We start from the raw sequence: 20,434 nt of genomic DNA, 5'->3' as shown, positions 1-20,434 counted from the left end.
CAACCGGAACAGTGTTTTTCTTTCCTAACAAATCAGCCGGAACAGTGTTTCGGCTTGTTTTTTCAGCGAAGCGAACAGGCCCCAGTCCAAAGGGAGGCGCCCTGCTCTCCCGCACCAGCCTCTGCAACTCTACATCTCGTGCCTCAACCAAACAGCACCTAAGGTTACTTCAGAATTGGCCAATCTCTGCACCATTTCACTGATCCAGTTTATACTCTGCCACATCTCAGCATTTTATACTTTGGCAGGGTTCTAAATTCTCGTGGAAACGCTTCAAATCTAGATTCCCATAGAACAGTTTCAAATCCAGATTCCTTTGAGAAAGAAACATTTCTCCAATAAATCAAAATCACTTTATTTAGCTACCTCAGCTGGATTCTTCGAATTAGAACTAGAATCAAGAGAAACCAGGTTTTTGGTGTTTACCGAGACTAATACAAAAACGAGAATCAGTTCCAAGTGATTTTAGGCAGCGATTCTAGTGATTTTACGGAGAATATGAAAAGTTCCTCGCAGCCAAAAGCACCCTCAACCAGTTGAATTACTCCAAAGAGCTCATCTACATCGTTTGTGGCCCGAATGGCAACCATCACTGTTTCGATACCACAAATGATCCTACAAAACGTGTTAAAAACATAAGTCTCCATGGCTGAAACAAAAACACAGCATGCATAGAAGTGCAATATGCCTCTGCCGCTAACTTGATTATGCTATCATAAACTATTGAGACTAGAACAATTGAAATGCAAAAAAAAGGATTTTACAGGTTATGTTATTGTGTTGACAAAAATCTCTGCCATTTCTTCATGATCTCTATTATTAACCAGCAGGAGAAAATAAAATTCACTTACTTAATTGACAACAGCAACCTATGATATCCAAAGCATGTGTATCATGGGTTCCTCGAGGATGGCATCTGATGGAGGACCTCATGTACAAAGAGATCCTGCAACTCCAAGTATCTATCTCTCCATTCTGTTCCCTGTTGACTTGGAGTGCCATTCTGAGCATTCAGCCCAAAATCAAATAACCTGGAAGAACCACCATGCTTCTGGACCCCATAAAAAAACATAAGATGCAACACAAAAGAAATATGGAAATGAAACTTGTAAGATGTATGGCACCAAATGAAAGACAAGGCAAAATCACCCAACCTGAAGCTCATCCAAGTAGCTCTCCATAAAAATGGAAGATTTATTTCCAGGAATTGGAACATCATTTTCAGGCCGAGGAAGAACTACTGCCCGCCGTTCAGCCTCCCCATTTGCTGAGCAAACTTTGCGTAATGGTTGTAGCGGTGGCAGATTTACTCGTTGTGGCGTTACTATCAGAACATTGGTTACTGGACCTGACAAACAATTACATTATCAAAGCTCAGTGGTACTGCAGATTCGGGGGAAAAAAGGAAACAAGAACATGATTCATAAACTATGTACAAAAGGTGCACTGTGATATATTAAAAAAAGCATGGCCATAGAATACCCTCTTAGCCTCAGCTTTAGAAATGTAAGCTTATGGCGAAGACTACTAACAAAAAATCGTACCATGAGTCATGAAAGTTGACTGTGTAAGCTCACGGAGACATACTTTAGCAGTCCAGCGTTCATGTTTCAGTTATAATCAAGACATCCCATAGAACTTCCCTCAAAAAAAAGAATTCCCATAGAACTAAGAGTGATTCAGGATGGATTGACGGAACTCAGCCTAGGTAACCATTCACCTAACATAAGAAAACATATTTAATAATGCCTTTAGTGACAGTAAAAAAAACAAAAAGAAACATCTTTTGCCTATTAAGTGTCCAGGAAAATATGTGAGCCTTAGGTTTCTCTAGGAAGAAAGTTCTACTAGTCAATGGAGTAGGCTCACAACCCAACCACATATTCAACGCATAAGAGTGTCCAACGTAAGAATTAAGTTTTCAAATATTGCACTAAGTTTTGTAAAGTCAAGGCAGGTTTTCAGTACGAAAATAGCCTTTTTAATATAAAATAAGAGTATAACCTTGGGAATGTTTGAATTTTCGGGTCACCTGCTGACATCTAGTATCCCAAACCCGAACATTACCATCCTCAGATCCAGAGACAAGTAGAAGTCCATCTGTGCTTGATGCTAAGCTTGTTACTGCCTTGCTGGATCAGTCAAAAAAAATACCAGAATCAACTTAATAGATCTCACCACACAAATGCTAGGAATTTGACACTGAAGCAGCCTATATTAAACAGAGAAAGTAGTTGCAAATAAATTTATTTAGATAATGGCATTGAATAACCTGCACTGCTAACAACAATGCAGATCAATGAATAATCATTACAAAAAAACCTATCATCCAGCCTATCTGTAGTTTCTAAGCAGCAAATAACAGAGAAACAAATAAAAAAAGAGGATGAGAATTCCTTTAGATTGAAGTTAATTAGGGTGCGTTTGGCAGCACTCCTTGGAGCAGCTTCTTCATGAGAACCACTCCAGCTCTGCCAAACACCAAAATTTGGCACAGCTTCTTAGGGGAATCTAGTGAATCGTTCCCTCATTTTTCTATACCAACCACGGAGCCAATTTTTTAGGAGGTGCGTGTGTGTGTGTGTCCGGGTCTATGTACGACTCTTTCTTCTCCTTTTAATGAAATGATACGCAGCTCTCCTGCGTGTTTGAGGAAAAAAAACCATGGAGCCAAAAAAAACTGCTCCCACAGATTCACGCCTGCTCCCCACCCTTCTGATTATAGACCTCCTCACCAAGTCAAAGGTTATTGATCCACAATTGCCATGGGTATAAAAGGCCCGCACTTCCCCATCCTGCACCCGTTTGTCCCAAAGCACCGCTCGGAGGGGTCCGAGTTTTTCTCTCCATGTGTGGGCAACTGCAGCGCTGCCAGCAGGACTGGCCCGACACCAGCTGCCGGGCACAGTTGGTGTCAGTCGACCCCAGGGGGCAACCCTACCATAATCCTGGACAGGCGCACCCACTCCCTGCAGATCGAGCTCCGGTGTCCACCTTCCACAGGCTGCGGTCTCCATAGAGGCCACCGTTGTCTTCCTCTAGGTCAGAACCACCGACGTCCAGGCTGCCTCTGGTCGTCCCTCATCCAGACCGAAGGTCCTGGCAACACAACTTTGTTTAATGTTCTGTTGATCAAAGCATAGGATGAGCGCTAGTTAATTTTGATTTGTTCTGTCAGCATGTAGATCAGGTATTCATTTATTTGTTGGTGGTTATATACTACTTTTGCCATAGGATGAACAACAATGGCTTTCATAGTTTATTAAACAATTGGGAAGATTGACAGGGGCAAGCTAGACGCCTGGACCCTGTAAGAAAATGTCTGATTATTTTGTTCTCTTTTGGGGACTTTGTAATCTATTGGACCCCATCGGTTTGGACTTTGGAATATGATGATTGTACGATGCAACTTGTGGTGTCAACAATTAATTATTGGCGTATTGGGTGAAGAATTTCTCTAGTCAATTTGTTGTTACACATAAATTTAAACAGCATATATCAAACAATGCATGCCTGTTCATGATCTATATTACAGACTTTTGTTCAGACAGTCAGGGGTGCTATGGACAATTACAGCTTAATCCGCTCTTTCAAGAATCACTTCAGTCACAGCTTGCCAAACGATTCTATCAGACAGAATAACTTCCAAGTTCCAAAGAATCAGGGAGTGGGGCTGGAGAATCAAGGAGTGGAGCTCTGCCAAACAGGACCTTAAAGTGTTATATACTTGTACATTTATGGAACACTTAAGTAGTTAAGTGTAAGGAAATGTATTAATATTTATTAATTATTGAGTAAAATGCATGGATAGTCCATTAACTTGTGACATGTGTCGATTTGGTCCATCAGGTTTGAAAGTGCATTTTTTTGGTCCAAAACCTTGATCAGTGGTGTATAAAGAGTCCATACCCCTTCGTTTTATGTTTATATTTGTAAAAAAAAACCTGTATTTATTTTTCTTTCACAAGCAGAGGCTGCTCATCCAGCACGCTGCGCCCGCCCGCGTGGATGCAGAAGTGCTCCAGTGCCAGCTTGAAGTCCGGCACGTAGGGCTTCACCGGCTCCGCGGGCGACGTGGCGGAGCAGTGCGGCGGCTAGGAACCGGAGCAGCGCGCAGAGCCTCCTTGAAGTAGAAGGCGGAGCGGAGTAGTAGTGGCGTCGGCGCTCGAGTTCATCGAGCATGTCACGGTGAACGCCGGGAAGGTGCAGCGGCGCATCCTCGCGGAGATACTGTGCAGAACGCGCCGGCCAAGTACCTGCGCCGCTACGGCGTCCCGGGAGGATCTGCCGAAGCCTTCCGCCGTGTCGTCCCACTCGTCACCTACGAGGGCCTCCAGCCGCACGACCCCTACACCGAGTACACGAGCCCCAATGAGGCCATCCTGTGCGTGGACTCGTACTAGAGCATGTATGCGTAGCTGCTGTGCGGCCTCGTCCACCGCGCCGATGTGATGCGCGTCGGCGCCGTGTTCGCCTCGAGCTTCCTCCGCGCCGTCCGCTTCCTCGAGAACCACTGGCCGTGTCTGTGCCGCGACATCCGCACGGGCACGCTTGACCCGGAGATCACGGACCGCGCCGTGCGCGACGCCGTCGGCAGAGTGCTTCGCGGCGCCGACCCGGCGCTTGCTGGCGAGATTGAGGCTGAGTGCGCGGGGACGTCATGGGAGGGCATCATCCGGCGCCTGTGGCCCCGCACCAAGTACATCGACGTGATTGTGACCGGCGCCATGTCGCAGTACATCCCGACGCTGGAGTTCTACGACGGCGGCCTGCCTCTAGCGTGCACCATGTACGCCTCTTCCGAGTGCTACTTCAAACTCAACCTGAACCCCATGTGCAAGCCAGGCAACATGGCATACACGCTCATCCCCACCATGTGCTACTTCGAGTTCCTTGCTCTCCAGTGCAGCAGCGACGGCAAGGAGAGCCAAGCCACCGCGACCTAGTTGGCCTCGTGGATGTGACGCTCGGTCACGAGTATGAGCCCGTTGAAAGAAAATATGGCTCGGGAAAACTCAGTAGATTGATTATGGAGGTACCAAATGAGTACAATATATAGGCAAGGATTGTCAAGGGTTTATAAAAACACAATCAACGGTGATCCTTGCCTAAACCAAGATCATCTACCATAAAACCCCAAGGGGCGCCTACAGGCGCACTCAGCCCAAGCCCAGGGCATAACAGCCCATACAACAATGCTAATGGCCCAAGGTACCGCCCATAATATGGCAGTCTAACACGCCCCCGCAGTCTGATCGTCGCCACCGCGCACGTTCAGGCTGGACCTGAACTCTGTGAAGACCGAAGATGGAAGACCTTTGGTGAAGATGTCCGCATATTGGGATGAGGTTGGCACATGCAGGACATGAACATTACCAGCAACAACCTTCTCCCGAACGAAATGGAGGTCAATCTCGATGTGCTTGGTGCGCTGATGCTGAACCGAGTTGGAAGACATGTAGACGGCACGGTGCGAACTGTGGCAGGCTTTACAACTGGACTGAAAGTCTTTGAAAAATCCACGCCAGGCCACTGAGTGAAGCCGCGAAGGACCCAGCGTGCCTTGTACCGCTCAAGTGACCCATCGACGTTGAACTTGTGCTTGAAAATCCACTTCCCGGTGACCACATTAGCCCGAGGGGGGCGGGGAACAAGATCCCATGTGTGGTTTTGGAGAAGAGCAGCATGTTCTTCCTCCATAGTAGCACGCCAATTCGGATCGGCGAGTGCGCTGCGGAAGGTCTTGGGCACTGGAGACAGTGGCGTAGCATGATAGAGAGCAGGAATCCGGAAACCGGTCTTCGCGCGCGTGGCCATGGGGTGCTGGTTGATCATTGGGGGGACAGCAACAGCACCCTTAGGCAGCGGCGCAGGTGCAGCAGCTGGCTGAACAGCAGCTAGGCGCTCAGCAGTTGGCTGGACATCAGCTGGGCTCTCCCGGCGCGGCGTAGGGGCAGCAGCTGGGCGCTCCCGGTGCGTGTAGACGTGACGGACTGCGTGCACCGGTAAGACGGGCAGCGGCGGGAAACCGGGCGGAGGTCCGCGCGGCTCGGCCAAAGCTGCAGGTGACGGCGAGGTCGAAGAAGTCGGTGCCGCACGTGGCTGTGCGGGCGAAGGCGAGGCAGGGGCCGCACGTGGCTGTGCAGGCGAGGGGGCAGGCGCAACTGGTGGACTGACTGGGAGCGCATCAAGCGCTGTTGAACCAGCCAGGTCATCATCGGTGTCAGCCACAACCGCACGTGGCTATGCGAGTGTCGAAGGACCAGTGCTTGCAGAGAGAAACTTATGTGCTGGTCCGATGGGAGCCAGCACATAGTCAGTAATGTCCAAAAAATCAAAGTCTGCCGGGGATGGAGTGGAGGCACGCTCAGCATAGGGGAATGCTGACTCGTCAAAGACGACGTGACGAGATATGATAACTCTATTGGAAGAGAGATCAAGGCAGCGGTATCCTTTATGATGAGTTGAATATCCCAGGAAGACACACAAGGTGGATCGAGGGGAAAGTTTGTGGGGAGCTGTGGCAGACAAGTTGGGATAACAAGTGCAGCCAAAAACGCGTAGGTGATCATAGGAGGGCGCTGTGCCGAAGAGGGCGAAGTGCGGGGTGGACGGGCTCAGCGTTTTGGTGGGCAAGATGTTAATGAGATATGTGGCTGTCTGCATAGTTTCGACCCAGAATGAGGGTGGTAGGGAAGCCTGGAACAGTAGGGAGCGAATCACATTGTTAATGGAACGAATGATATGCTCGACCTTACCGTTCTGGGTTGAAGTGTATGGGCACGACATGCGGAGGCGAACACCATGGGTAAGCAAGAACGTGCGGGAGCTGGAGTTGTCAAACTCACGACCGTTGTCGCACTGAACTGCCTTGATGGTGGTGCCGAACTGAGTGGACACAAGGGCAAAAAAGTGAGCGATTGTCGAAAAAGCGTCAGATTTCAACTTCAGAGGAAACGTCCATAAATAATGTGAACAATCATCAAGAATAGCCAAGTAATATTTATAGCCTGAGACACTAGATCAAATTTATTGGACGCTCGAGAAGTTGACAAATGAAATGGAAGACGCACATGACGACCTAATTGACACGCATGACAAACAGTAGTAGTATCATGATGACAAGTAGGAAGACTCGACGCAAGCTTGGAGAGGGCCTCGTGTCCAGGATGACCGAGGCGATGCCAAAGTGAAGACTCGGTGGCGGCGACCAAGGAATGAGCAGCTGGCAGCCGGAGAGGGTACAACGGTCCTGAGCTATTGCACCTGACGATCACGTTCCGAGACAGAAGATCCTTCACAGAACACCCAGTCGGGTCAAACTCCACAGAACAATTGTTATCGATAGTGAACTGGTGAACAAAAATTAGCTTCTTAATAAGTTGTGGGGAAACCAGCACATTATTAAGACGTAAAGACGGTGAAATAAATGTAGAGCCAGTGGATGTAACGGGGAGTAAGGATCCGTTACCGACAACAATGGACGATGGAATAGGATACCGTGAAGTAGTGTGTGAAAGCGAATCGGAATGTGAGGACATGTGAGAGGTTGCACCTGAATCGAAGTACCAGTCATTGTTGTTTTGTGGCTGCTGCAACGTCATGGTGCTGAATGTCGAGGCCAGAGATGGCTGATCCCATGTAGGAAGCCCGGTGAGCGGTTGGTAGTAGCCGGGGGGTGGTGCAGTCCAAGACCCGGCGTTCTCCATGACCGGGGCAGGCACAGCATGCTGTTGAAGAGTCTGCTAGGCCAGCACAGCGTGCTGAGGGGTGCCAGGCAGTGGCGCAAGTGGAGGCCGCTGCCCAGGCTGTGGTCCAGGCCACATTTGGATGGCCCCGGCCCACGAGCGGTAGAAGGAGGGCCATGGCGGCGCCCCCGGAGCCGGAGCTGCCAGGCTTAAACTGTCCACCAGAGGGCGCGCTGGACTGGGCACCTTGCTGCGTACCAGTGGGCGCCGGGTTGCCACCAACGCCGTCGCGCTGGCCGCCGCATTTTCCGCGGCGGTTCTTGGAGGGAGCAGAGCCACCCCCGGAGCCTGCGCTGGACGCGACGTGGCTGACGTAGTGGTGGAAGCGGTGAGCGCTGTCGATTGAGACGACGACGTGTTCTCCATCGTCAGCTCCTCCAGGAGGAGGTCAGCCTTCGCGTCCAGGAACGTGGGGAAGGGGCGCCCTCGCCGGAGATGCATGCCGACGGTCTTAAAGCGCTCATTCAGACCGCGAATGAGGTTGAGGACAAGGGTGCAGTTGGTGACTGCTAGAATTGTGTAAGTCTTATTGGGCTAACCCTAGAAGGGTAGCAATGTATATTAGTCATACATGGGCCTCATGGGCCTAATACACTCATACTCTCATACTCCAACACCCCCCCGCAGTCTGAACTACCGTCGCAGCGGAGTTACAGACTGGACATGAAAAGAAGCACACACACGAGCCCCCCCCACAGACGCAACTAGCCACCAATGATGTTGAGGCTGGAGCGAAACTCGGTGAAGGTCGATGACGGGAGGCCCTTGGTGAAGATGTCGGCAAACTGGGAGGTGGTCGGGACGTGTAGGACCCGAACATCGCCGATGGCAACCCGATCACGGACAAAGTGTAGGTCGATCTCCACATGCTTGGTCCGTTGGTGCTGCACGGGGTTGGTGGAGAGGTACACCGCACTGACGTTGTCGCAGTAGACCAGCGTGCTCCGGGAGAGAGGGCTGTGGAGCTCGGCAAGGAGCTGTCGGAGCCAGGAGGCCTCAGCCACGCCGTTAGCGACAGCTCGGTACTCCGCCTCGGCACTGGATCGGGAGACCACCGGCTGGCGCTTGGACGACCAGGACACCAGGTTGCCGCCCAGAAAGACAGCGTAGCCGGAGGTAGAGCGCCGAGTGTCCGGACACCCGGCCCAGTCGGCGTCAGTGTAGACGACGAGCTCGGTGGAGGAAGACCGCTGAAGGAGTAAGCCGTAGTCGACAGTGCCGCGGAGGTAACGGAGGAGGCGCTTGAGCGCAGTGAGGTGAGGCTCTCGGGATCATGCATGTGAAGGCATATCTGCTGTACTGCATAGGTGATGTCTGGCCTGGTGAAGGTGAGGTACTGAAGGGCACCTGCAAGACTCCGGTAAGCAGTGGGGTCTGCCACGGTGGTGCCCACGGCCTCTGACAGCTTGCCCTGTGTGTCAACTGGAGTAGAGCAGGGCTTGCAGTTAGTCATCCCAGCACGCTCCAGGATATCAAGAGTGTACTGCCGCTGGTGAAGGAGAAGACCGGTGGGGCGAGGCTCAACAGTGACCCCGAGGAAGTGGTGGAGCACACCAAGATCCTTCATAGCAAACTCCTGCTGAAGAGAGGCGATGACACGGCTGAGTAAGGACGGGCTGGAGGCTGTGAGGACAATATCATCAACGTAGAGCAGCAGATAGGCAGTCTCAGCTCCATGGTGATAGATAAACAGGGACGTATCCGACTTGGCCTCCACAAACCCCAGTGTCAGCAGGAAAGCAGCAAACCGAGAGTACCACGCCCGGGGGGCCTGCTTGAGGCCGTAGAGAGACTTGTTGAGCCGGCAGACCATGTCCGGACGAGAAGAGTCAACAAACCCCGCTGGCTGGCTGCAGTAGACTGTCTCGGTGAGAGTCCCGTGGAGAAAAGCATTCTTGACGTCCAGCTGATGCACAGGCCAAGAGCGACTGAGAGCCAGGGAGAGCACTGTGCGTACGGTGGCCGGCTTCACCACGGGGCTGAAAGTCTCATCATAATCGACTCCAGGGCGCTGAGTGAAACCCCGAAGAACCCAGCGAGCCTTGTACCTCTCAAGGGTACCATCAGCCCGCCGCTTGTGTGTCCAGATCCACTTGCCGGTGACGACGTTGGATCCGGGTGGACGGGGCACCAGATCCCATGTCTGGTTGACGAGGAGAGCCGCGTACTCCTCTTCCATCGCGCGGCGCCAATGAGGGTCCGACAAGGCGTCGCGAACGGAAGAGGGTACAGGAGAGATCTGCGGGTCGTCGGGCATCGTCGCGAGAGCCCGGGGCCGCAGGGTACCAGCCGCGTGACGCGTCACCATAGGGTGAACATGCCGCGGGTGTCGGTGAAGGAGTTGCGGGTGGTACACCGGCGACGCGACACGGGCAGCCTGAGGCGGCGGCGGCGGTGTAGGGGTCGCCGGCGGAGAAGGAGCCACCGGTGGTGTAGGCGTCACCAGTGGAGAGGTGGACCCCGGTGGTGCCGGAGGCAGCGTTGCCGCCGGCACACGGCGCTGGTAGACGTGCACCGGCTGGGCGAAACGCGCAGGAGGTGCGACAGGCGGCGTCCCCGGACCCGCTGCGGACGGAGGGGCAGGGGCAGCTCCGGAGGGCGATGCCTCCGGACCCGGGCAGGGCGCAGGGCCAGGGGCGTCACTGGTGGGCGGCGAGCGGGGGCACGGGCCCGGCGAGGGGCACGGGGAAGCAGTACCTGCAGGAGACAGCGGTAAAAGCGGCTGGACCACCGTGTCAGTGGGAAACAGAGAGAAGGGGTCAGGATCGGGGGTGGGAGATGGTGTGGTGGTGGTGGAGAAGGGGAAGACAGACTCATCAAACACCACGTGGCGAGAGATGAGGACCCGACGGGAGGTGAGGTCAAAGCACCGGTACCCCTTGTGATCCGGGGAGTACCCAAGGAAGACACACAGAGCGGAACGGGGAGCCAGCTTGTGGGGAGCGATGGCAGTGGTGTTAGGGTAGCACACACACCCGAAGACACGAAGGTGGTCATACCGAGGAGGGGTACCGAAGAGAGCGTGGTGTGGTGTGGGAGCCGGGCAGGCAGCGGAAGGAAGGCGGTTAAGGAGATAGGTGGAGGTGTGCAGACTCTCGGCCCAGAAGCGAGCAGGAAGCGACGCCTGGAGCAGAAGGGTGCGCATGGTGTCGTTCGTGGTGCGAATCATGCGCTCGGCCTTGCCGTTCTGGGAGGAGGTATACGGGCAAGACATGCGCAACTGGACACCGTGAGAGAGGAAGAAGGCACGGGAGGTGCCGTTATCGAACTCACGGCCATTGTCACACTGGACGGCCTTGATGGTAAGGCCGAACTGAGTAGACACCCAGGCGAAAAAGTGGAGAAGAGTGGTGAAGGTATCCGACTTTGCACGCAAGGGGAAAGTCCACGAATAATGCGAGAAATCATCAACCACCACAAGATAGTATTTATACCCAGAAATGCTGATGACAGGAGATGTCCATAGGTCGCAGTGTACAAGATCAAACACATGCGTAGCATGTGAAGAAGAAGAACAAAAAGGGAGACGAACATGACGGCCCAGCTGGCACGCATGACACAAGTGCTCATCGTGAGCCCGAGTACAACCAATGTCGGAACTGCGACTAAGCTGCGTCAGAGCATCACGTCCAGGATGGCCGAGGCGACGGTGCCAAGTGGTGGAAGAAGGAGTGGCGGCGAAGGCAGCTGACAAAGTAGACGGTGACGAAGAGGAAGCAGACGTCGGAAGCCGAAGGGTGTAAAGGGGTCCCGTGCTGTCACATCGGAGAAGAGGACGCCGGGAAGCCAAATCCTTTACAGTAAGACCAGTAGAGTCAAATTCAACAGAACAGGAATTGTCAGCTGTAAAACGACGAATAGAAAGAAGGTTGTGAACCATAGAGGGTGCAACAAGAATGTCAGGAAGAAGAAAGGAACCATGAGTGCCGGCGGCACCCACGGACGTGACTGGAATACACGAACCATTCGCGACCATGATGGACGAAGGATGAGAGGGAGAAGGAGGGTGAATAGAGGAGAGTATACCAGGGTCTGGAGTAGTGTGGTAAGTGGCACCCGAGTCGGCAATCCAGTCGGTACCGGCAGGCGGTGTCAGGGCCATGGTGCTGAAGGAGCTGGCCAAGGCCGCCGGGTTCCAACCGACAGGCCCGGGCAAGGTGTCGGGAGGTGGCACCCACGAAGATGCGCCGGGAGGTGTAGCCCACGCAGACGGGGAGTAAATCCCCGGAGGAGCTCCAGTGAGCAAGGCCACTGGTGGGCGAGGCTCTCCACCTGGAGCCGGGAAGGGCCACATGGAGATGCGCCCCAACCACGGGTTGTGGAAAGAGGGCCAGGCTGCACCTCGTGGAGTCGCGGGCGACTGGTGGCTCCCTGGAGGAGCCGGTGTGTGGTGGCCCCCGCGGCCCCCACGCCCCCCTCCGCGGCGACGGCGGCCGCCACGCCCCCCCCCCCCCACCCCCGCCCGGCCCGGGGGGAGGAGAACCAAGAAGCGACGACGGCGGTGGAGCGAACGAACGCGCCGGAGGAGTAGCGGCCAGGGCAGTCGAGGAAGACGAGGACCCTGGCGCGGAGGTGGACCCTGGCTGGACGCCCTGAGTGAGCTCCTCCATGACAAGGTCGTCACGGACCTGCAGGAAGGAGGGAAAGGGCCTCTGCCGGGTGATCCACGTCCGGAGGTGGGCGTAGCGGTCACTGAGCCCGCGGAGGACATTGAGGACCAGAATGCGGTCCTCCACGGGCCAGCCAAGGTCGCCGAGGGAGTCCGCCATGCTCTTCATGCGCCGGCAGAAATCGCCAACGGAGAGGTCACCCTGAACAAAGGTGCGGAAGCTCGCATCGAGACGCAGGGCCCGGGCTTCGGCATTGCCCAGAAACTGGCCCTCGAGCGCAAGCCAGGCCCGGCGAGCGTCAGCAGAGTTGCGGACGAGGTCGTGGAGGTCCAGGGAGATCGTCCCGATGATCCAGGAGAGGACGACGCTGTCAAGGCGCAGCCACGATGGGGTCTGGACCGCGACCGAGGCGTCGACTAGGACGTGGTCGTCGAGGGCGTAGCGGCGGAGGGTGAGGAGAACCAGGTCCCTCCAGCGGGCGTAAGAGGGCGACTCAGGCTCGAGAACGACCGGGACAAGGAGTCGAATGTTCTGGACACCCCCGGCCTGGTAGTGGAGCTGAGCCACGTGCGGGTCGGCCGGGTCGTGCCAGATGACCGTGGTGCGAGACGCGCGGTGACCCGTCGAGCCTGAAGAGGTGGCCGCGGTGTCGTAGGATGTAGGGAGGACGAGGAGCTGCTCCGCCTCAGCGATCTGGCGGGCCAGGGCATCAGCCGCGTCGCGCTCGCACTCGAAAGCGAGGGCGGCCGCCCGCACCCGGGCCTGGCTGTCCGCAGCAGCAGCCCGTGCAGCCACGAGAGCGGCGGCGAGAGCAGAGTTGGCCCCTGCCGTCTGGAGAGGGGCAGGGGGCGGCAGAGGAGGGGGAGCGGGGAAGAAGAAAGGCTCCAGGGTCCTCCCCCGCGCCCCCAGCGGCAACGGCGTGGCTGCCTGCGCCCGCGCCCGCCCCTTGCAGCAGCGGCGGCGGCGGCAGTGGGCAGGCTGCCCGTGTCCGCGCCCGCGGCGGCGGGGGCCGCCTGCGCCCGCGCCCGCAGCGGCGGCTGGGCCACCCACGCCCGCGCCGGCACCCGCGCCCACAGCCCGCAGGCGACAGTGGCGGCGGCCGGGCCATCCGCGTCCGCGGCAAGGTGCCGGCGCCCGCCGCGCTGGGCCCACGACGGGTAGGAAGGGAGGGGAAACGTGGAAGTAGGTTGGGGGGCGGGGAGGGGGAGGGGGAGGGCGGCCAGCCATGGCGGCGGCAAGCCGGCCGGCGGCGCCTGGCGGCTGGTTGGGGAAGGGGAGGGAGGAAAGCCTAGCTGGATACCATGCTAGAATTGTGTAAGTCTTATTGGGCTAACCCTAGAAGGGTAGCAATGTATATTAGTCATACATGGGCCTCATGGGCCTAATACACTCATACTCTCATACTCCAACAGTGACGACTTCACCTAAGTCACCAAGCGTGTCCGCCATGCGCTTGAGCTCCTTGCAGTAATCAGTGATGGACAGATCACCTTGAACGAAGTTGCGGAGCTTGGCGTCGAGGAGGAGGGCGCGTGTCTCGCGGTTGTTGAAGAACTGGGACTCCACGGTGCGCCAAGTGTCGCGGGCAGTGGAGTTGCGCGCTGAGATCGTCGCGGCGAGGATCCATGACTTGACAACACAATCCATGCGCTGCCAGTTAGGGAAACCAGGCGCCGGTAAGTCCTACAGGACATGGTGTTGAAGGGAATACTTTCCAACGATGAGGAGGAACTGATCGCGCCACCGATTGAAATTGCCAACGTTGAGGTCGAGAACAACCGTGACAAGATTGCGGATGTTCTGGACCACAACTGCCTGGGAGTGGAGGTTGGCGATTGCAGCAGCCTCGTGCAGAAGGAGGGCTTGATGCAGATCAGTGTTGTCGTTGTGGTCGGAGGCGTGATCGGAGAGGGCGTCCTCATCGTCCCCGTCCGCGAGAGCGCCAGAGGCGGCGCGTTCCTGCTCGGCGCGTGCCAGGACGTCGCGAGCGCGGGCGGCGGCAACGGCGCGCTCCAAAGCGGCGGCCTAGGCTTCCTTCTCAGCAGCGGCGGCGCGCGCGAGGGCGGCATCACGCTCAGCCTTCCGATTGGCTGCGCGCAACGGCATCCGCATCGGCGGCAGCTTTGGCGGCGGCAGCAGCCTTGGCCTGGGCATCGGAGTCCAGGCTGGATACCGTGGGGACGACAGCCTTGGAGAAGGTGGCGGCGGCGGCCGATTTGGGAGAGGGGGGAGGAGTCCCAGGCATCGCAGCACAGGGAAGCCGACGCAGATGGGTGGGAGGAGCGCAGCCGAGGGGGAAGGCGCGCTAGGGAGGAGCGCAGCCGAGGGAAAAAGGCGCGCTAGGGCAGCGGAGGTAGAATCGGGGGGAATACCCAGACTCGTGATACCATGAAAGAAGAGATGGCTCGGAAAAACTCAGTAGATTGATTATGGAGGTACCAAATTAGTACAATATATAGGCAAGGATTGTCAAGGGTTTATAGAAACACCCAATCAACGGTGATCCTTGCCTAAACCAAGATCATCTACCATAAAACCTCAAGGGACGCCTACAGGCGCACTCAGCCCAAGCCCAGGGCGTAACAGCCCATACAGCAATGCTAATGGCCCAAGCTACAGCCCATAATATGGCAGTCTAACACCCGTGGTCACCACCTACTCCAGTATGTCTGACATCTTCGATCGAAAGCATGCATGGACGGACGATCCGTGTGCCAATTAGACCGACCAACAGTGCAAGATTGTTATGAATGTTTTGTGTGATCGATGATGACTGCAGGGTTGTATCAGTACCGCGTGGGCGACGTGCTGAGGGTTGCCGGCTTCAAGAACGAGGCGCCGATGTTCAAGTTCGTGAGGCGGCAGAACGTGGCGCTTGACTCCGACAAGACGGACGAGACGGAGCTGCACGTGGCCGTGAGCGGCGCGGTGCAGCACCTGGCGCCGTTCGGGCGTCGCTGGTGGAGTACGCCAGCTACGCCGACACAGCCACCATCCCGGGCCACTACGTGCTGTTCTGGGAGCTGCGCGCGGGCAGCACGGCCGTGCCGGCGTCCGTGTTCGAGCTGGCGCTGGAGCACTTCTGCATCCACGGAGCCGTGAAGGTGAAGCCCTAGGTGCCGGACTTCAAGCTGGCGCTGGAGCACTTCTGCATCCACGCAGGCGGGCGCGGCGTGCTGGATGAGCTGGAGCGCAGCCTCGGCTTGTGAAAGAAAAATAAATACAGGGGTTTTCTACAAATATAAACATAAAACGAAGGGTTATGGACTCTTTATGCACCGCTGATCAAGGTTTTGAACCTAAAAATGCACTTTCAAACCTGATGGACCAAATCGACACACCCTCACAAGTTAATGGACTATTCATGCATTTTACTCTTAATTATTTAATTTCATTATTAGTTATTATTGTCAGGATATAATAATTCTTTAAATCGTATTCAATTTCCAGTAAGAAAATATGTGAAAACTCTAACTCGAACCACCCCTTTCCTTTCATGAACCACTGCAAATAATATCCTTGCAAATGCAGTTACCCTAAGGCTGTGCAGAATGTACATGTTGCCTGTTCGATCCCCAGCTACATTCCTAATGTGTTGAGAAAGAAAATAATTTCCATGTTGCCAACTAAATTCCAAAGTGGATTATCATTATTATTTTAATGTAATGTCACTAGATAAACATCTATGATTTCCGTTATTCCTTTTTGCAACTTACTCTATCCCTCTGCCCAACAATCAGAATAGATGCAACATGGATGTCCTAGCAATTCAATTTTTATTCATTCAAGTCTAAAGTAAAGGTTGAAGATATGGAGCCTTGTCGTTGTCAAAGCTGAAAACCATGCCCATATTGTATGCACTTCCTATGGGTAAATATATCGGGTCATGCTCTTTTAAGTGATGAACAATTTCTCATGGAATTTCATGATACGAGATACTAGTAATTCACAGCAGTAATTTTCAAGAACAAGACGAAAAGCTAGGTCAGGCAAACCTGTGGTCATCCAATGTGCCCAGAATAGATGACTCGTCACTACCACGAAAACTGAGATCAACACCCATAGCAGTAACATATATCTTTCCATCTCTACCACCAGCATAGAAAATATGACTTCTTGGGTCTAGTGCTACAGAACCAATGCTAGTAGGAAATGAAATGCTTCTTAGCATCCTACCCTCAGATAAACTCCAAATCTGCAGATAAGAACAAATGCCATTAGAATATGTAGCCCAAGATGCTACTCCCTCCGATTCCAAATGGAGGTCGTTTAGGACACTGACAATCTCCAATATGACACTTTGCCTTGTAATGTTTGTTAAAATATACCATTTATATAGTGAAATTTATATTATGGAAGTATTTTTCCATGGTAAATAAAGTAACACCAATCATATGTTGTCAATCTATGTAACTTTTCATGCTTATAATCCAAGTTAATAAAGTTTGAACAGATATGATCCTAAGACCTACATTTGGAATCGGTGGTAGTACCTAGTTAAGTTATAAATACGAGTGGCTAACAAAAACTAGAACAAATAAATAACTGCGTATAAAACATTCAATTAAAAAAAGAACAAGAGTTGAGTTGCACACACACTTTGCAGGTTCGATCCTCTGAAGAAGATACAGCAATTGCTCCAAGAAAACAAGCAATATCAGTTACAGGCAGTGCATGCTGACTGAAACTATATATGTATGGTGTCTGGGCCTCCAGCCTTGACTGCTCATCAAGCACCCTGCAACCAATACAACCAAACCTAATGAACACTATACAAAAATAGTTTGACCGATTTTACTAAACAAAACAAACATACGTGATGAGATCCCAAACTTTGATACTCCCATCCTCTGACCCTGAGACAAGCAAATAGTCATACAGCGCGAGGCACCTAACAGCACGATAGTGCGCATGCCATGTGTGGAGAAGCTCTCCACTAGACACCTATCAACCATCATAAAATCCGATGGGTCAGATAAATAGCTTAGACAATGTTCAAATTTAACCAGAAAAGTGCTGGATGGATCAGATTCAGATATATAGCATAAACTGCAGACAGAAACCAAACTCACAGGCACATAACACACCAGCAAACAGAGGAAAGACATAATTAGTTACCTAATACTGTACCTGTGAAAATACACTGAGTAAACATGCCAAATATTGACACAACTTTGAGAGAAAACTGAGGATTACGATGTGTTTCTACTTAAGTAACTGTAAAACACCAGTGCTCAAGTAGAAAAATGGAAGGGGGGAAAACACATCATGACGTCACGGAAAATGTCTTCAGGTGCTAACTGCTAAATGGACATATGAGTAAAAATTAAAAGACACCCGGTGGCATTTGATCATGAAAAATACACGAATGCCTACAGCATAGTTTTCTAATGGTCACAGTGAGCTTCTAGCGCGAAACGCACAAATTGTTAACCTATGGCATAGTAATTAGCTTCTAAAACTGCCAGGTTATTAAGTGCTAAAGAGAACACTAACGCAAAATAAGCACCGCCTTCAAAGTTTTAGCACCTAAAACACACATTCGTTCACCACCCCATACAGTGCAGCACACAAAAAGGGCGTACCCAGTGCAGAGAGCTCCCGCTCTGTGCGGGGTCTGAGGAAGGGTGTCAGTGGCAAGCCTTACCGTCGCCTGTGCAATGCGAGGAGACCGCGACTCAAACCCAGGACCTTCCGGTCACAGGCGGTAAGACTCTACCGCTTGCACCAGGCCCGCCCTTCACAGTGCAGCACGCAAGCTACGGAAAAAAAAGAGTTCTACCACAAGAAATCTAACAAAGTTTATTGTAAACATATTTCATTTCAGAACTAAATAACCCCAACTATTCTTTTCCAAACCAACTGGAAAGAAATGAAGGCCCTGGTCCAATTTTGATTAGTCACCACCAGGGGCATCCATTTCACACCACCTCGAGCTCACTAATAACCAAGCAAAAACACTGGAAACATTCCACATCAACCTCAAACGATAGCACACCAAGCATCCAACAGCACATACTAACAGTTTCAACCCATCACAAAGAAAGCACAATGCCCTCACCTCCCAAAGGAACATATTGCCATTGCTGCCACCGCCGATGAGGTAGCTCCCCTCCTGATCGGCGATAAGTGCGCGGATCGGCTCAGAAGGAAAGCTCTTGACGGCCACTTGCGGCTGCAACCGAAACCAAGAAACGACTCGGGGTCATGGGTTCGGAGTTCAAGAGCGCCGTTCGGAGTTTTATGTAGAGCGTGCTTACCTTGTCCCAGTAGTAGAAGTGGATGGTCCCGGAGTTGCCGCCAGCGGGAACAGCCTGAGCGGAGGCGAGGAAGCGGTCGGCGACCGAGGCGAGCGACCGAGGGCGGGAAGCGCAGGGGCGGAGGCGGATGTCCTCAGCGCCGGTGCGGAGGTCCCAGGCGGCCACGCCCGCGTCCGCAGATGACGCGGCGAGCACCAGCTGCTTTGGTTGTGGCGGCGGCGCCATGAGCAGCGGAGAGGGCGAGATGGGAGAGTCCGGCGCGGCGCAGTCAAGGAAGCCGGCGGAGAGGGAGAGAGGGAGCGCGACGACGTGGGGCGAGGCGGCGGCGGCGGCGGCGCGAGACGGAGAGTTGCGGAGGCTGGTGCGGGAGAGCGGGGCGCCTCCGTCCGTTTGGAGTGCGTGGCGGCGCTTAAGGTCCGACCGGTCGCACTGTGGCCCGCGGCTTTGCTCCCGCGCATGGGCCGACGAATTCCTTCGCTCCTCTCCCGCGTATGGGCCGGCCCGCTCCGCAGCTCTGCTACTCGCTCGTCCTCGCTCCGGCCCGCTCTGCAACTCGCTCGCGAGATGCCGCTCCGCATATCTCGCGGCACGGACTCCGCTCCGCTCGTGACTCGTGAGATAACGATGAGAGTCGGTGGTGAATACACACAAAAAAAAGGAGGATACTAGTAGGAAATGTATATAGGAGGAGCAAAACTATGTCAACTACTAATACCCTCGGTATTGGTATCGTCTCCGGGTATACCTCTGGTTTTGCTGGATTTGTATTTGTTTCGGTATGTTGACCATCGTCTTTGCAAATGCGAGTAGATCATACAAGCACATTACGATATTACAAAGGGATTTGCTATTTTTCAGTAGCATTTGTTCAGACAACGGTTGTGAGCCATGAGACGAAGATCTAACAGAAAGATGTACTAATCATGAAGCAAGATCAAAGGATCGCGTCATCGTCTGAACCAAAGACAGATTTCAGACGCCTACATTTTAGGAAAAGTGAATTACAAATCTTTTGTTATTTTCTGGGTTAAATTATTTCTAAATTTGAATATCTAATAACAAACATACGTTCATGAATCAAGAAAGGTACACTACGGATCAGCATCGTGAAGAGTTGAATCCAGCAATCTCAGTTTTCTCGACAACTACCAAGAACTCTGTCCTCATTGCATTGGTTCATACAAAGAATAACATTGCTTGCACCGAAAGAACAAAATGGTGACAGGCTGATAGCATCTACTTTTCTTCCACGGAACTGAGAGCAACTCCAAGACTCTGTAAATCCTTCTTAATTGCCAGTAGTAGAGATTTTGATAAAAAAAATATCTTCCAACAAACTCTTCAATTGGTTATCAAATATAGCCATCTCCTGTTCCGTATTACTCGCTAGTCAAAGATAAAAAAACGAGAATAACTTTCTAGAGTGCAAATAAGATATAGAAAAAAGAGTTTGTCTACTGTACACACGTGTGTTTTAACATAAGCCAACACATGGTTGTTGGCTATATGTAAAACACACAGATTTCAACATAGAAAAAACCATGTGTTTTTGGACTAGTTAGCACATGGTTATTAGATGCCTAAGAAACACACGAATTGAAACACTGGAAAAAACGTGTGTTTTAAGAGAATGCAACACACAAATTCCATCAGGCAAACAAGGCCCACAACTGTCGTTCAGCCCAATAAAGACGCGTCAGAGAGGCCCACTAACTAAAAAGACAGAGAGACCCAATATCAGCGAATACAAAACAAGAATACAAAAATTGCACATTTCAAATAGTGCAAATACTACATATTGTTATTGCAATTATAC

General features: G+C 52.9%; 1 protein-coding gene and 2 pseudogenes across 2 annotated transcripts; 1 reads left to right on the top strand and 2 right to left on the bottom strand.

Moving 5' to 3' along the window:
* Positions 1–309: 309 nt before the first annotated feature.
* LOC136515072 (protein ROOT INITIATION DEFECTIVE 3-like) lies at positions 310–19,033 on the bottom strand. Of its 2 annotated transcripts, none has more exons than XM_066508756.1 (9): positions 18,619–19,033; positions 18,420–18,533; positions 17,175–17,302; positions 16,958–17,096; positions 16,354–16,553; positions 2,005–2,132; positions 1,155–1,348; positions 852–1,048; positions 310–615 (listed from the first exon to the last, which is right to left on the bottom strand). In XM_066508756.1, exons 1-8 carry the CDS (start codon positions 18,841–18,843, stop codon positions 893–895), a joined length of 1,284 nt encoding a protein of 427 aa, XP_066364853.1. In that variant the 5' UTR covers positions 18,844–19,033; the 3' UTR covers positions 310–615; positions 852–892. The 2 variants fall into 2 exon arrangements, with proteins under 2 accessions (XP_066364853.1, XP_066364852.1); XM_066508755.1 differs by having other exon boundaries at positions 312–615; positions 852–1,051; positions 18,619–19,032.
* Positions 2,665–15,474, top strand: LOC136518243 (probable indole-3-acetic acid-amido synthetase GH3.1; annotated as a pseudogene).
* Positions 11,825–14,005, bottom strand: LOC136518245 (uncharacterized; annotated as a pseudogene).
* Positions 19,034–20,434: the final 1,401 nt, after the last annotated feature.

This window comes from Miscanthus floridulus, chromosome 17, assembly GCF_019320115.1.
Source record: "Miscanthus floridulus cultivar M001 chromosome 17, ASM1932011v1, whole genome shotgun sequence".
In the NCBI taxonomy this organism is placed as follows: Eukaryota; Viridiplantae; Streptophyta; class Magnoliopsida; order Poales; family Poaceae; genus Miscanthus; species Miscanthus floridulus.
The sequence above is the reverse complement of the archived record's forward strand: the minus strand, read 5'-3'. Positions and strand labels throughout refer to the sequence as shown.

Bases quoted from the DNA above. Each gene is read 5' to 3' on its own strand.
- LOC136515072 (XM_066508755.1), bottom strand. From the start codon at position 18,843: ATGGCGCCGCCGCCACAACCAAAGCAGCTGGTGCTCGCCGCGTCATCT. The intron at 17,303-18,419 runs GTGAGGGCATTG...GATGGTTGATAG, and splicing joins GCAATATGTTCCTTTGGGAG to GTGTCTAGTGGAGAGCTTCT. The intron at 2,133-16,353 runs GTTTGCCTGACC...TGACTGATCCAG, and splicing joins GGCACATTGGATGACCACAG to CAAGGCAGTAACAAGCTTAG.